This window comes from Rhincodon typus, chromosome 24 (assembly GCF_021869965.1).
Source record: "Rhincodon typus isolate 14 chromosome 24, sRhiTyp1.1, whole genome shotgun sequence".
Classification (NCBI taxonomy): Eukaryota; Metazoa; Chordata; class Chondrichthyes; order Orectolobiformes; family Rhincodontidae; genus Rhincodon; species Rhincodon typus.
Genome location: NC_063355.1, coordinates 4,753,030 through 4,770,444, shown reverse-complemented (window position 1 = coordinate 4,770,444; position 17,415 = coordinate 4,753,030). Strand labels below are relative to the sequence as shown.

At 44.9% G+C, this 17,415-nt stretch overlaps 1 protein-coding gene across 1 annotated transcript in view; it reads left to right on the top strand.

Annotated features, from left to right (window-relative positions):
* depdc5 (DEP domain containing 5, GATOR1 subcomplex subunit) overlaps positions 1-17,415 on the top strand; it is a 132,019-nt gene that overhangs the window by 31,842 nt on the left and 82,762 nt on the right. The window contains exons 11-15 of the mRNA XM_048611691.1: positions 4,762-4,834; positions 6,973-7,076; positions 10,059-10,133; positions 12,267-12,401; positions 15,391-15,452. Coding sequence (XP_048467648.1) covers positions 4,762-4,834; positions 6,973-7,076; positions 10,059-10,133; positions 12,267-12,401; positions 15,391-15,452 — 449 coding nt within the window. The remainder of the gene's footprint in view (positions 1-4,761; positions 4,835-6,972; positions 7,077-10,058; positions 10,134-12,266; positions 12,402-15,390; positions 15,453-17,415) is intronic.

Sequence of the window (17,415 nt, the reverse complement as noted above, 5' to 3'; positions counted from 1 at the left end):
AAACAAATTCTCTATCAATTCACATCTTTCAATATCTTTGCATTGAGTGCAGTCTCCTAGGCCATTGGGCAGAGTTTTAGGGCGCTTCATCAGTTAGATGGTGGGGGTGGAGTCTGTAAAATACCCTGGGTGGTCTTCCTGCTCCCCTCCCTCCCACCACGACCTGGCCTGACCAAAATTTAAGGGGTGATGGGCAAGGTCAAGGACAGCCTGCCCAGCCTGGCCCCAGATGAGGCTAAGGGCCTGCTTCCTGCCCAGTCACAATATTGTTGCTGGCGGGGAAGTTTCTTGGCTATTGTGGAGATCCAGTAGATCACCCTGCACATGCCTTGAGCGAGAGTGGGTGAGGGAGCCTTCATTACTGGCATCCTTTCCAACTTAAGTAATTCCCTCGTCCCCTCCATACACGCAGTCTGCCCAGGCCACTAACAGCCCTGAATCCTGTCTGACTTTGCCATCGCCACCTCTAGCAACCCCCACATCTGTTCTTCGACTTGTCATCCCCTCCCGTCCTCCTGCACCAACCTGACCTTGTGAAATCTGGCACTCTACTGAGTAGGACTGCTTGTAATTCTAGCAATGGCTACCTCTCCTGGTGGTGCTGCTTGGACCATTAAAACTCGCCAGCAACTCTCCAAGAGCGGATGGGGTTTATCCCAAATGAGGGCAGAGCCTTGTTTTTAGGCAGTTAACGCTTCCTGGAGCTCCAAATATCTGTGTAGCAGCTAACATTGGCAGGGATGTGCTCCCCCACTTACTGTTTGAGAGGTGGTGGGATGGGAAACTTTACCTCCTGAAAAGCATTGTCCATTGTCATTCTTGCTGGAACACCAAGGCTCACTGATCAACTTGCATTGATAGACCATCAACCAATTCTGACCTGTTCTACAGTTCTCTCTACTGTTTGGTAGACCCTTTTGTTCCATGTTGTCAGTCAGTTTCAATAATGTGAGATAACAAGGTGTAGAGCTGGATGAACACAGCAGGCCAAGCAGCATTAGAGGAGCAGGAAGGCTGACGTTTCGAGCCTAGACCCTTCTTCAGAAATGGGGGAGGGGAAGGGGATTCTGAAATAAATAGGGAGAGAGGGGGAGGCGGATAGAAGATGGATAGAGGAGAAGATAGGGGGAGAGGAGACAGACAGGTCAAAGAGGCGGGGATGGAGCCAGTAACGGTGAGTGTAGGTGGGGAGGGAGGGAGGAGATAGGTCAGGTCAGTCCAGGGAGGACGCACAGGTCAAGGGGGGGCGGGATGAGGTTAGTAGGTAGGAGATGGGGGTGGGGCTTGAGGTGGGAGGAGGGGATAGGTGGTAGGAAGGACAGGTTAGGGAGGCGGGGACGAGCTGGGCTGGTTTTGGGATGCGGTCGGGGAGGGTAGATTTTGAAGCTTGTGAAGTCCATATTGATACCGTTGGGCTGCAGGGTTCCCAAGCGGAATATGAGTTGCTGTTCCTGCAACCTTCGGGTGCCGTCGTTGTGGCACTGCAGGAGGCCCAGGATGGACATGTCATCTGAGGAATGGGAGGGGGAGTTGAAATGGTTCGCGACTGGGAGGTGCAGTTGTTTATTGCGAACCGAGCGTAGGCGTTCTGCAAAGCGGTCCCCAAGCCTCCACTTGGTTTCCCTGATGTAGAGGAGGCCACAACAGGAACAGCGGATGCAGTATACCACATTAGCAAATGTGCAGGTGAACATCTGCTTGATGTGGAAAGTCTTCTTGGAGCCTGGGATGGGGGTGAGGGGGGAGGTGGGGAGGCAGGTGTAGCACTTCCTGCGGTTACAGGGAAAAGTGCCGGGTGTGGTGGGGCTGGAGGGGAGTGTGGAGCGGACAAGGGAGTCACGGAGAGAGTGGTCCCTCCAGAAAGCAGATAAGAATGGGGAGGGAGAAATGTCTTTGGTGATGGGGTCGGATTGCAGATGGCGGAAGTGTCGGAGGATGATGCGTTGGATCCGGAGGTTGGTGGGGTGGTACGTTGTTAAGTGTTCTGAATGTAGACGTTGTCATGGTTGGGGCCAAATTGGGAAGGCCTAAATGTGGACTTTCAATAATCTGTTGCAATCTCAGCTGATGGTAACAGTGGCACAAGTTGGATGTCAGAGTGAAACCTGAAAGCCAAAAGAACTGCAGATGCTGTAAAGCAGGAACAAAAACAGAAGTTACTGGAAAAGCTCAGCAGATCTGGAAGCATCTGTGAAGAGAAAATCAAAGTTAACGTTTTGGGTCCAGTGACCCTTCCTCAGAATTTGTTGTTGATGGATCATAATTTTTAGTTTTGTAGTTTGGTTACTGTGGTGGTTAGTCACTGAACCTATTCACACAAGATTGCTAATATTCTTTGAACAAAAAAACACAAGTTCATTCAAAACTTTAAAAAAAGACTAGATATTTATAAGACAGCTTAGAAACATTGTAGTATAAACAGCAAAAGGCAAAAAAACAACCCTTTCCCCAGCAATATCCTTTACAGACACTGAGAACAATTCTGAAGAAGGGTTGCTGGACCCGAAATGTTAACTGTGATTTCTCTCCTCAGATGCTGCCAGACCTTCTGAGCTTTCCTAGCAATTTCTGATTTATGTTTCTGATTTCCAGCATCTGCAGTTCTTTGGCTTTTTTGAAAATCAATCACTTATTCAAAAAACTCAATTATACTTATCAATCATGCCTTAGCTTTAATAAATTTCTGCTCTCCTTCATTGATTATCCCATGTAGTTACATCACAGCAGCCCATTAATTAAATTTTGAATTATGGATTATAAAAGCATGCCCACAGCGAATATTGCACTTGTGCCTGTATATCCCTCTTGAACAGAGCTGTGACATTGGCTGTTTCACACTTTGATGACACAGTGTGAATATTTAGAGACAATTTCTAAAAAGTGACCTGAGCTTCTGCCACCTCTTCTCAGACATTGTTCCACAGTTAAGGCTGCAGCCATCAGAGCTCAATGTAATATCCGCCTCAAATTCTGTGCAATTTTGAAACCCAGTATTTCCACAGTTTTTCTTTTCCCTGCTGTAATACACCCAAGTGCTTACCACCGTTTTTAAAAACCGACGTGAAATGATTATTTAGTACCTCTTCGATAATTTCACCCTCTCAGACTGGATGTCCTCCTTCACCTCTGCATGCCCCTCCCTATTCTTTATAATCTAAAAAAGGCCTAACCTTTACGTTCTCCTTGAGTTATTTTTTTGAAAACATTTCCTTTTTCTCCCTGTCCGCTGCTCTTTCTACGTTCCTAACGATTTTGTTTGGTGTCAGAAACCCTGGTTTTTCATCATGCCCTTCTCTTAAGTTAGCCTAGGTTTACCTCCAGAATACAATGGTTTGACACAGCCCATTTTGCGTTACATCAGCACTTTATCCAGCTGGTGTTTGAAGGTTTTGCACCACTGATATGTTGGCCCATTAGCTAACCTTCCTGCTCGCTTACACTGGGTGGTATTTAATAGAGGTGACGGGGGTGGGTCAGGGTGGGTGTTTCCTGTCAACTGGAGAGCTGGGGAGAGCACTGTGTCAACTGTCTGAGGCAAGGCCTGCTGCAGTAAGTGCCACTCCTTTAACTGGATAACATTGGACATTCCCCAGACCAGTCAGAGGCCCAACAGCACCACTGGCAGGTGGTTTTATACCCCACCTGAGGCTGAGTATTGTCATTGGATCCCAGTCCTGTGGTGAGTGAAAGCAGGACAGGGGGGATGTGGGGATAAGCAGTATTACCATAGAGTCATACAGCACAGAAACAGACCTTTCATTTCAACTAGTCCACACCGACCATGTTCCCAAACTAAAACAGTCCCACATGCCTGTAATTGGCCCATATCTCTCCAAACCTTCCCTATTCATGTACTTATCCAAATGTCTTTTAAATGTTGTACCTGTGCCCACATCCACCACTTCCTCTGGAAGTTTATTCCATACACTCGCTGTATTCTGTGTTTAAAAAAAAGTTGGCCCTCACCTTTCTCCTCTCACCTTAAAAATATGCCCCCTAGTTTTGAACTCCCCCACTTTAGGGAATTGTCCCTTGCTATTCACCCTATCCATGCCCCTATGATTTTATAAACCTCAATAAGCTCACCCCTCAACCTACTACATTCCAGTGAAAAAAGTCCCAGCCTATCCAGCCTCTCTTTGTAACTCAAACCCACCATCCTCTTCAGTATTGTGATTTTTATCCTCTAACAGTTCTCCAGTGTTGCATTAGCTATTTAAAAGACCATAGCATAGGAGTAGAAGTAGGCCAATCAGTCCATCGAGTTTGCGCTGCTGTTCGGTGAGATCATGGCTCATCTGATAATCCTCACCTCCACTTTCCTGCCTTTTCCCCATCACCCACAATTCCCTAATTGATTAAAATGGTCTATGTCAGCCTTGAATGTACTTAATAATCCAGCCTCAATAGCCATCTGCAGCAAAGAATTTCACAGATTTAAGAGAAGAAATTCCTCCTCATCTCTGTCTTAATTGTGTGACCTTCTCTCTCTCTCTCCCCAACCCCCACCCCCTCCGGCTCTTTGGCAAAGGGACTGCTTCTTTATTGGATTTATACCTGTCCTGGATAACTTCTAAACAGCATTTTCTCACTCATTTATCTTTACACCACTCTGTTTTACAATAGTTTGCTTCGCCCACTGTCAGTGTCCAGTTTTTAAAGCATTTCCATTTGAATGGTTCCCCTCTGCTCTGTCTTGCCTCCACCGTTTGTTCACGTGTAATACAATCTGCGCTCACAGGCGATATCTCTTTGTTACAGACGAGTTCCCCGAGAGTCACCGATCCTCCATTCAGCTGGATCATGAGGGCAGATTCTATGAAGACTTTTATAAGTGAGTTTTGTTTGTGATTTTCCTTTGTTGTGCAACTTCCTCAATGAGAGTCAGTTACAGGAAGAAACTGTGTCCGAATGGAAGTGACTCCGACATCAGAACATTCGACCGAATGGCAACAAATCCTTTACATTTCTGTTTTCAGTCTATTGTGGGTGTGAACTGTTTAGCTGTTATCCAACTGGCCTTGATGGTATTTTCTTCTAACTTTATAACGTTGCTGTGAGGGTAAATGAAGTTCCAAGTCCCCCTCAGTACAACTCAAGCTAGTGTTCCACCGGCTGTGCAACTGTTTTTGTTGTTGGTGACCTCCTCTGCTTTTATTGAGCCACCTTCTTTGCTGATCAACCTGTTGCCTTTTTCATCTCTTCATACATGTCCCTAAGCACTCCCTGTGCTATGTGGATATTGTGACCAAGTTGTAACCGGTAGTGGCACACGCTTAACGGTGTGTTGAACTTCACCTCAAACCTCTTTAAGTGCATTCCGTCCTCAATGAGACCTGATATCCTTGTATACCACTCACTGAAAGTAAGCAGGTGATGAAAGAGGCAACTGGCATGTTGGTGGTTCAGTTGATGTCAGTTCCGTGATCTTGAGTGTTTCTGGGTCACCTTGTGGCTTGGTTTATTCTGAGAGAAAGTTTTAGTTACGCAGAATAGAATCCCTACAGTGTGGATGTAGGCCATTCAGTCCATGGAGTCCACGCTGACCCCCTTGTCTGAGGAATGATGTTCTGGCGATGGAGGGAGTGCAGCAAAGTTTACCAGACTGATTCCTGAGATGGCAGGACCGATGTATGAATACAAACGGGATCAGTTCAGACCATATTCATTGGAGTTTAGAAAAATTGAGGGAAACTCAGAAACCTATAAAATGCTAACATGACATGGCAAGGTAAACACAGAAAGCATGTTCCTGATGACGGGAGAGTCCAGAACCAAGGGTCACAGTTTAAGGATATGGGATAGGTCATTTAGGACTGAGATGAGGAGCAGTCTCTTTGCCCGGAGAGTGGCGAGTCTCTGGAATTTGTTGCCCATAGAAAACGATTGAGGCAAAAATGTTGAAAGTTTTTAAGAAGTTGATAAATATAGTTCTTTGGCTTAATGGGATCAAAAGGTTTGGGGAGAAAGTGGGAACAGGAGACTGAGTTGGATGATCAGCCATGATCATATTGAATGGCAGAGCAGGCTGGAGTGGCCTACTCCTGCTCCTATTTTCTATATTTAAATACTTCTATGTCTAATTGATCAAATCTCTCTTGTAATTAATGCGAGCTGCTTTGAATCAATGATGACTTCCATCACAGTGATATTAGTCCGCATTTATCCATTCTTGTTCCTAGTGTTGAGAGTGCAGTATTTTGATCCCGTCATAAAGTATGTTCAATCTTGCTTATGTTGCTGGAGAAGACCTGCTCAAATTGAGTCTAGAAATTGTTTATTTTGATCTAGGTAGGGCGTTTGACTGATACTGAGACAACAATGATATTTCTGTTTTAAATGAACATACTTCAGGGGTTGCATCCTATCCCTGGAGGACACCAAGGAGTGATTCATTTTATAGGTAATGTGTTGTAGCTTGATGTGTTGCGAATGTTGTTCAGTCAGGGTCTGCTGATGGTGTGGTCCAGTTGATGCCAATTCCCTGATCTTGGGTGTTTCTGGGACACCTTCTGGCTTGGTTTATTCTGAGAGGAAGTTTCAGTTGCACAGAAACTTTGAGCAAAGCTCATGTAATCTCAGTCCATTTCTTTCTCAGCTACGATACCTGAGGCAGGAGGGCAGTGACTCATGCTCCACAACTCACTCTTGTTATTCATTTAACATTGTCGCATGTGAACTGCAAGGTTGGCAGTGACTCGAACAATTGTGGTTTAACTCCTGAGTTTGAATGGTTTGATAAAGCAGATGCTGGAAGACAACAGCGCAGGAGCGTATTATCAATGTCCTTGTAGCTGGCTAATCACTGCCTCCGCTCTGATTATGTTTTTAACTGGATCCTGCTGCTAATTTTCATGTGGAGGTTTAGCTATTTTTGTATGAATAAATTTAGTAATGACCTTAGTTTGAGAACAACACCTGAACTTATTAATGATGTTCCTTCTGATTTCCAAACCGTGTTGTATTTCCCAGAGTGGTTGCCCAGAATGAAAGGCGGGAGGAGTGGACGTCGCTGCTTACAACAATTAAAAAGCTATTCATTCAATATCCTGTGCTGGTGCGTTTGCAGGAAGCAGGTACTTACTTATCACAGGAACTTTTGGTCAGTGGTAATAAAGGTCACGCATTCTATACCAGATTGATTATTAATTCAGTGGGATCATGGCTAAGCTGACATTGGGATGGCTGTATTGCTCAGGGAGCTTTACATTGCTGCATACATGGAGTATACACTTCAATTGATTATAAATGTCCCCACTCTTTTTTCCCCTCCGAGTGAGGCTGTCCGTTTGTGCTGCCAGTTGGTATCCACTTGAAACTGTTGAAAGGTTTATCCAAATGCAGTTCACGTGGGGCTTCTGCAACATGCAGTGAGCTATCCATTCCAGGTGTAAGACTGGGCAGCTGTTGCAAGTACTATGTTGGACTAAATCCTCCAGTTTTGGAGGGGGTCCCTGACTCAGTTTGCATTGATACATATCAGAAACCTAAGTGCAGCCGTTAGCATATTCTTCTGCAGGAAGTTCAAACGTTCTACTACTCTCCTGATTTAGTCTGTGATTAGCCAGAAGCAGGCCACCTTGGGTTATTTGACTGATATGTACCTTAATTTTGAGATGGATTTACTTGGAGCCTTGCAACATGTGTCTAAAGTCCACAAGCAGACTAACTCTTCGTAAATCAGCTGGACTATCAGAGAACTCCAGAACCCACAGTAGCAGCTAATTTGTGCATAGCATGATCCCGCTGACAGCAATGAGGTCATGTTCAGGTAGAGTCATAGAGTCATACAGCACAGAAACAGACCCTTTGGTCCAAATCATTCCTGCTGACAAAATTTCTCATACTAAACGAGTCCCACTTGCCTGCACTTGGCCCATATCCCTCTAAACCTTTCCTACTCATGTACTTATCCAAATGTCTTCTAAATGTTATCACTGTACCTGCACGTCCTTTGGCAGTTCATTCCACACATGAACCACCCTCTGTGTGAAGAAGTTGCCCCTCAGGTCCTTTTTTAAATCTTTCCCCTCTCACCTTAAAAATATGCCCCCCACTTTTGAACTCTGCCACCCCAGAGAAAAGACCTTTGCTATTGGCCTTATCTATGCCCCTCATGATTTTGTAAACCTCAATAAGGTCACCCTTCAACCTCTTACGTTCCAGTGAAAAAAATCACAGCCTGTCCAGCCTTTCCTTATAATTCAGACTGTCCATTCCCAGCAACATCCTGGTAAATCTTTTCTGATCCCTCTCCAATTTAATAAGATCCTTCCTACAGCACGGTGACTAGAACTGAGACAATACTCCAGAAGAGACCTCACCAACATCCTGTACAACCTCAACATGACGTCCCAACTCCTATAGGCAGTGGTCTGAGCAATGAAGGCAAGTGTGCCAAACGCCTTCTTAACCACTCTGTTTACCGGTGATGCAACTTTCAAAGAATTATATACCTGAACCCTAGGTCTATCTGTTTAATAATGCTGCCTAGGGCCCTACCATTAACTGTATAAGTTCTGCCCTTGTTTGTTTTACCAAAATGCCGGACCTTGCATTTATCCAAATCAAACTCCATCTGCCACTTCTCAGCCCATTGGCCCAATTGATCAACAGCCCTTTGTAATTTTAGATAACCTTCTTCACTGTCAACTATACCACCATATTTGGTGTCACCTGCAAACTTTACTAACCATGCCTCCAATACTCTCACCCAAATTGTTTAGATAAATGAGAAGCAAAAGTGGATCCGATAACGATCCCTCTGGAGCACTGCTGGTGACAGGCCTCCAGTGCAAAAAACAGCCCTCCACCACCATCCTCTGTCTCATATCGTGAATCCAATTTTGTATCCACTTGACAGGCTCACCCTGAATCTCATGTGACCTAACTTTACTAATTAGTCTACCACATGGAACCTTGTCTACACAGACTTTAGCAAAGGATTTGACAATGTCTACTGCTCTGCCCTCATCAATCTTTTTGGTCACGTCCTCAAAAAACTCAATCAAGTTGGTTAAACATGATTTCCCACACACAAAGCCATGCTGACCATCCCTAATTAGCCCTTGCCTCTCCAAATGCATATAAATCCTATCTTTCAGAATCCCCTGCAACAACTTTGCCACCGCTGATGTCAGGCTTACTGGTACACAGTGCCCAGGCTTCTCTGTACGGCCTTTCTCAATTAAAGCACAACATTAACTACCCTTCAGTCCTCTGGCACCTCACCTGTGGCTGTAAATGGCACAAATATCTCTGCTAAGATAATTTGTTTTGTGACTCATTGACAGATAAGTTGTGGCAAGTTTACCCCTGCTCTGCAAAGGAAAGGTACCTATCTTTCAGATTGTTTAAAATCTTGTCCAAAAGATAGAACCACCAGCAGTGCAGACTGAGTCCCTCAGTTCTGTGCTGCAGCATCAGCCTCCAGTGGGTTTGATTCTCTAGGGTCAGGGTGGCTTAAACCCATGACCCTCCAACAGAACCAAGAGCCCTTCTGACAACGAACATTGTCCTCCAGTCAAAACATCTGACAGTCAACATTGCGGTTGATATGGTGAACTACTGTCACAGAGTGGAACCAAGATGTGAAGGGGGGGTGGGGAAGTTGTACATAAAAACACTTTTTCCCTGAGTTCTGTTGACATTGTTCTAATCACACATTTGACAGCTTCTGGTATTGTACGCATGACATTTGAGGAGTTTCCTTTCTGGCCGTTGTGGTTTGGGAGCTGCATTGCTGGTCCATGCGGAGTTGTCCAGTCTCCTTAAGAATCCAGTCGAGATGATGGAGCTTTACACTTGTTGCTGGTGCTGTGGTGTAGCAACTGGCAACAACATCCATCTCTTCTGCTTTAGCTTGAGACATGTGGAACGGCAGGGCCAGTTATACTCACTTTCCAGCTCTGAAATCAGCATCTGGTCACCATCCCAGTCTAAAAGAGAGCAGGATTTTTACCCACTCGCTGCATGTTAACACCAGCACCGAAGGTTGCACAACAACCAGGGTGAATACTAGCTGATGGTACAATCTGCTGCTTTGCTTCCTTCCTTAGATGGTTTTCCACGTGGACAGAATTCTACGGCAGCTCAAGGAAACTATTTGGAGGCCATCAATCTCTCCTTCAATGGTATGGATTTGTGTGTCTGTGAGTGTGCATGTCTACAGATCTGCATGGAATAGGTTCCCTGAGAGACATTGGCAGCTGTGGCTCCAATCTCGACAAACTAGGGAAACCCAAGTATCACAGTAGTGACATAAAATTGATTTCATTGATCCTGGGCTGATCAGGGAGAAATGAGCCGATAATGGGATCAGGTCAGTTTAGCTCAGTTGGCTGGATTGTCGGTTTACGAAGCAGCATTGTGCCAACAGCATGGGTTCAATTCCCATCACCTGCTTAGGTTACTATGAAGGGCTCTCCTTCTCAACCTCTCCCCTTGGCTGAGGTATGGTGGCCCTCAGGTTAAACCACCACCAGGCATCTCTCTCTAATGAAAGAGCAGCTCTATGGTCTGGTAAGACTATGGCGACTTGACCTAAAAGCCAACACATTTAACTCCGATTAATTTAAACAAGGGAAATGACCAGCTTGTCAGCTGTGTCCTTTACCTGACATGGTGAACAATCCCAGAGTTCCAGAGTGTTTGGCCATGCTCAATTTCCTGGTAAGACAGTGGTGCCTTGACATCACTGTGTAGTGTCTTCCACTAGAAAGTGTAAATGGAGCAAGTCTAATTCCTATTGTTTCCTGGTCCTTGGTGTTAAAGAACTGTCCCACATGCTCTGTCACAGCTTGTGTGAGATACTGCCAATGTACAGAGAGCTGTATTCAATATGAATTGGAGAGAAGACAGAAGGATAATGATAAAGCTTGATATATTCTCCATCTATCTGTGATGATGTATTGCATAACTATACCAAAGCATTTGCTCTAGCCTTAAATTGAGCATATGGACAAGAGTTAATCTTGGATGCGATGGAATCTTAGTTGGGTTCATTCTTCTGGGAGCAAGAGTGAGGAATTGCTGTGATAGTATATGCAGCAAAGACAGACTTCCACTTTCTGTGATCGACCAGGATGGGAGGTTTTGTGGTGTCGTGAGTACTATTCCAGCCTCTGAATTAAAACCTTCAGGTTCCAGTCCCTCTTGGGGACTTGATGGCCAAGGAAGGTGAGTTCATATTATGGCCAAACCGGTTGAGTTATCCACTGATAAATCTTTCAAACACATGCCAGTAGCAGACGGAAAGAGTGGGAGAGATTCCTGATTAGTCACAACAGAAGGCAACAGCTAAACCACATGGTCAATAAACGTGGAGCTGGAAAAGCACAGCCAGTCAGATAGCATCCAAGGAGCAGGAAAGTCAATGTTTTGGGCTGAAACCCTTCGTTCAGGACTTTTGGCCGGCTGTGCTTTTTCAGCTCCACATTTATTGATTCTGGCTTCCTTACTGTCTCTAAAGCACACAGTATCTTGTCAAGTAAAGGTGGCACTGTGGCTCAGAGGTTAGCACTGTGGCCTCACAGTGCCAGGGACCTGGGTTCAAATACAGCCTTGAGCGACTGTCTATGTGGAGTTTGCACATTCTGTCCGTGTCTGCGTGGGTTTCCTCCGGGTGCTCCGGTTTCCTCCCACAGCCTAAAGATGTGCAGGTTAGGTGGGTTAGCCATGGGAAATGGAAAGTTACAGGGATAAGGTAGGGGGATGAGTCTAGGTGGGATGCTGTTCAGAGGGGCGGTGTGGAATCAATGGACCAAATGGCCTGCCTTCCATACTTTGGGGATTCTATGATTCTAAATATAACCACAGACCAAGAATTCCATACTCGCCCTCTCGTAACCTAACTCAAGCTCTTCACAGCTGGCAGACAGAGAACATTTTAAGAACATCTGAAATAAGAGCAGGCGTGGACCATACAGTCTTTCAAATCTGTTCTGCTCAGGACCATCGTAGCTGATCAAAGACTTACTCACCTATTTCCAGTACCCCTTGTTTCTGCAAGAGACCAAAATTCTGTTGATTTAAGCCAAAAATCTAGGAAACTGTGAGGAATCCACGAGAACTCCAAAGGTTCACAATCCTTGGAGCTAGTGAGTTTCTTCTCATCTCCTGGACACAGAACACCATAAGTTAACCTGTTGTGTTACCTGCTGGCAGCCTGGACAGTACAATGGAAGTAAGCTAATTTGATGTACATATTAGGCTTTGTGTCTAATTTGTTACAATGTTCATGGGAAATATTTCCTTTCCTCCTTTAGTGTTTGACAAGCATTACATAAACAGAAACTTCGACCGCACTGGCCAGATGTCTGTCGTTATCACGCCTGGAGTGGGAGTGTTTGAAGTTGATCGGTTGCTGATGATTCTCACCAAACAACGGATGATCGACAACGGTGGGCTTCGACATATTTCCATGTTTCATTGTTCACGCGGCATGTTTAGTCATGTTTAATGATGTGCAGAGGAAAGAAGGACGGGGAATTTATACACAAATGTGTGTGTACGCGTATGAGTGTATGTGTGCGCATAAGAGTGTTTGTGTGCATGCGTGTGTGCGCACTTAAGTGTGCACACTCACACAAGTGCATGAGTATGTGTGTGCATGTGCGTGCGTGTATGTGCATATGAGTGTGTGTGGGTGTGCGCGCACATATGACTGTGTGTGTGAGTAGAACTGTGTGCGAGTGTGCACGAAAGTGCATCTATGTGTCTGAGTGAGCGTTGTGGGGTTGTTGCGTGTGTGTGCATGTATTTTTCGCTTTTATGTAATAAACTAAAAATTTTTTAAGAGCCATTTCTTGCTGCGACTCAGCTGGTGGCTGCAAACTCCTGCAGCCATGAGCTTCGAGTGATTGGCATCCAAAGAACTGGAGAAACTGACCGAGAAATGATGACCCTTTTTTGCTGGTTGGTTAGGATTTCATGCTGTGTCCTCACTTCTATGCTTTGAGCAGAATGCTGTACTTTTTGTTTACAGATGACAGCAAATAGAACAAGATTTCATACAACTTCAAATAATTTGATCTGTCTAAGACTGTTGCTTCTCAGTTCTCAGATTGAAGGCCAATTATACATAGACTCTTGTATATCCAACTCCTGACACCAATCTATATAATTTTGGATCCGGGGCCATAGTTACCAAAGATAGACAGTCGACCAGTGGTGAATAACTTTCAGATAGTTTATTCAGCAACAGCAGTTTAGATATGATTTTTTTCCTCTGTCAAATTAACTCATGCATGTGACTTGTGCAAATTAAGGGCAGTTTACTGATAGCAGACGATGGATGAATGCCATAGTGTATGTCAGTCTCTCCAGCCACAGTGTTAGGGAACTTTTCCCTAGGCCTTCCTCTTCCTATCTAGTTCATCTACTATCTGAAGAAGGCTGCTGCCTGGAGAGAGGCCCCATTTGATAAGGATGCCAACATCTACCCACCCTCCCCCAACTCCCCCCACTGTGTGAGCATTTCTTAAAGAAGTATTTTATTTCTGCACTATGTCAGTCAGTTGTTTGAACCTTTCTGCCAATTAATACAGGATACGAAATGATCACCTACCAGCTCTAGGTCTGTTTGCATGATACCACTCACATCTCCTGGCTGTTTCTGAACACATGCATAAATCGCAAGTTTCCCTTGGAATGTCAACATGGAAGTCTGACCTGAGTGACCCAGACACTTCTTGGGTTAGTTTCTATACTTTTACAAAGTGAGAGAAGCTAGATAATTTTGTAAGTTCTTTATAAATAGCAGGAGGTCTTGCTAAAACTAAACAAGACACTCATCAGACCCACAGCTGGAAAACTGCAAACAGCCTTGGGCCCCTTATCTAAGGGAAGATATACTGGCATTGGAGGCAGTCTCGAGAAGATTTGCTAGATTGACACCAGGTATCAAGTGACTGTCTAATGAGGAGAGATTGAGAAGTTTGGGCCTGTACTCATTAGAAAATGAGAGGTGACCCTGTTGAAAAATGCAGGATTCTTCAGAGACTTGACAGGGTTAGATGCAGAGAGGTTGTTTCCCATTATAGCAGAGTCACAGACCAGAGGGCACAATCTTGGAATGAGAGCTCTCTCAGTTAAGACACAGTTTGAGGAGGAATTTCTTCTCTTGGAGGGCAGTGAATCTATGAAATTCTTTATCGTAGAGGTTGGGTTAGAAGGCATATTCAACGCTGAAGTAGCTTTTTAATCAGTAAGAGAATTGAGAGTTATGGGGAAAAGGCAGGAAAGTGTAGTTGAGGATTATCAGATCACCCCTGAGCACACTGAATGGTGGAGCAGACTTGATGGGCTGAATGGCCAACTTCTGCTCCTGCACCTTACAGTCTTACAACCTTATGACCTTCCTGACTCTCTGAGCTCAGTTGCTTTTGGGCCTGTACCCGGAGAGTCTCCTTGTTTCCTTTTGATAAAGGACACCACTCTTCCACCTCCTTCACTAAGTGTAGCATCAGAACACCTTGGACTCTGTTCTTTCCCATTATTGTGCCAAGTCTGGTTCACTGCTGTGTGACTACCAACAGTTCCAGCAGGGATGAATACATCTTCTGTTTAGGACATGCAGGCTAGATTTAAGTCGGGTTCTGAGCTGATGCATCCATCAAACAACATGATTAATACTCACCATATGCAATGATCACTTCAATGGGCTAACAGTGCAAAGTTCAGTCAATGGGAGCAGGTTAATCACACATCACGATTCCCCTGGTCATATTCAGAAACCATCCACTTTAATCCCCAACATGCCTCCTCCAACTTGATTGTATTGAGCTGTTCTCAGGATCTCACCAACCTGGCCTCCAGAACGCAGAATCCTTACAGTGTAGAAGCAGGCCATTCAGCCCATCAAGTCCACACCAACCCTCTGAAGAACATCCCACCCAGACCCGCCCCTCCACTCTATCCCTGCATTTCCCGTGGCCAATCTACCTAGCCTGTCCATCTTTGGACTGTGGGAGGAAACCGGAGCACCCGGAGGAAACCCACGCAGACACAGGGAGAACGTGCAAACTCCACACAGACAGTTGCCCGAGAGTGGAATCAAACCTGGGTCAGTCGAGCCAGTACAAGGGGCCACTGCTACCGACTTCTCTGTGGGGAATAAGTCCTGTCAGGCAGTTGTCCAGGGTATAACTGTGTGTTTCTGAGACCAAAATTGATAACATGGGTACAGAGCACCATTACAGCATTTTTACATCACAGAGAATGAGAGACTATGCTGCTGCCTCTTTCATTCACATCCCCCTTTGTCTGTATGAAACAATATTTGGACTCCATCAGACCAAGAATAGAGAACCTTTGCTTTCTCTGATTTTTTTTTTAAGGAAAGCTGTTGGTTCCCAAGGACCCTCTTTAACATTTCTTTGCTGTGTGCAGGTATTGGTGTTGACCTGGTGTGTATGGGTGAACAGCCTCTTCATGCCGTGCCGTTGTTTAAGGTGAGTGCAGCTCTACCTTGCCAAATTGATATCTGTGTAAAGTTACACATATGGTCAGAATGGCTGAGAAATCTGTCAAGGTTTCACATTTGTTATGACAAATTTCTTCTGATTACAAAACTGTACAGCAAACAACAAGCGCCAGTACAAACACCGTCACTGACCCAGTTTACAATGAGACAGTTCTTTCCCGTTTATAGCACAGCTGTGGGATACTGGGGAGTAAACAGTCACAGGGACTGAGATGCTTTCCAATGCCCCAGTGACTAGGGTGGTCCAAACTAGACAAGAGGTTAGAGACTACCTCGCACTTTCTGCTGGGAGTGTGTGCAGATACAGCAAATAAGCTTTTATAGAGCCATACAGCACAGAAACAGACCCTTCAGTCCAACTAGTCCACACCAACCATAATCCCAAACTAAACTAGTTCCACCTGCCTGCACTTAGCTGATATCCTTCCAAACATTTCTCATTCATGTACTGATCCAAATGTCTTTCAAACGTTGTAACTGTACCTGCATCGACCACTTCCTCTAGAAGTTCATTCCACACAAGAACTACTCTGTTTTTAAAAAAAAAGCCCCTTTTTTTTTAAATCTTTCACCTCTCACATTAAAATAGGCCCCCTAGTTTTGAAAGCCCCCCACCCTAGGGAAAAGACACCTGCCATTCACCTTGTCTATGCCCCTCATGATTCTATAAACCTCTATAAAGTCATCCCTCAACCTCCTACGCTTCAGTAAAACTAAGTCCCAGCCTATTCTTATCACTGTTAACCTGCAGCATGTCAAGTCTGGACCTCAGCACTGCACAACATGCATGGACTTCTCTCAGTTAAGCGAAGGAGATGTGTTTTTACAGATAGATAGTGTGAACATCATATTATGCCAATGGAGACAACATATGTGAATCATCCTAAGAATGTGTCACAGGAACAGGAGGAGGCCATTCAGTCCACCATGACCATCCTGCCATTCAGTTAGATGATGGTTGATCTTTATCATATCTTGATTGACCTGCTTTAGTTGCATAACTCTACGCTTATCCATCTCCTTTTCACGTCTTTTTATTGACCATCAGCCTCAACTGGGGAAGAGTTGCAGATTTCCAATACTCTTTTTGTGAAGAAGTGGTGTGGACCCACCAGGAATAAACTCCTCCATCTACCAGATCCATCCTTTAAGTTAGTTAAAGCCCACATTAGCTGTGTTCTAATGCACCTTCACCAGCAGGTGGGACTTGAACCCGAGACTTTAGACTCAGATGCACTGTACCACAATGGCCCTAAAGGTGAATGTCAGGAGTGAGATTAGAACCCATATCCTTGGAAAGAGCCCAGAATTCACAGGCTTCAGCAAGGAAAGGAATGACACTGCCCGAGTCCAGTGCCTCAATCACGAGGGTACACTAAACTTTGTATACTTTGGGAATTACAAGCTTAAAATTTGCCATCTGTCCTTGATATATAATCCCTTTAGGTGAATCCGTAGATCCACCCGAGTAATGCTGCACTTCTTTCAAGGTCAATATTTCCTTCCTGAGATGCAGTGTGCACAACTGGGCAGATGAGCGGTGACCCAGATTGAGTTTAGTTTCTGGAACTACCGAGTACAAACTAGCTCATCTTTAACAACATCAAAATGGCTTCATGCCACTGAACCAATAAACAATGGTGATATGCTTAATGTTAAAGTGTGAGGTGATGGATTTGGGAGGACTAACAAGAGGGTATCCAGACACTGGTAGGACCCTAGGCAGTACAGTGGATCAGAGGGAGCTTAGTGTGCATGTCTGTAGATTCTAGAAAGCAGCACAACAGGTAGATAAGGTGGTTAGGAAGGCATATGGGCTTTGAGTCAGTCACTGAATACCCGAGCAAGATGGTTATGATGGACCAGCAATGGTTAGACCACAGCTGGTGTACAATGTGCAGCGTTGGTCACCACACTATAGGACGGATGTG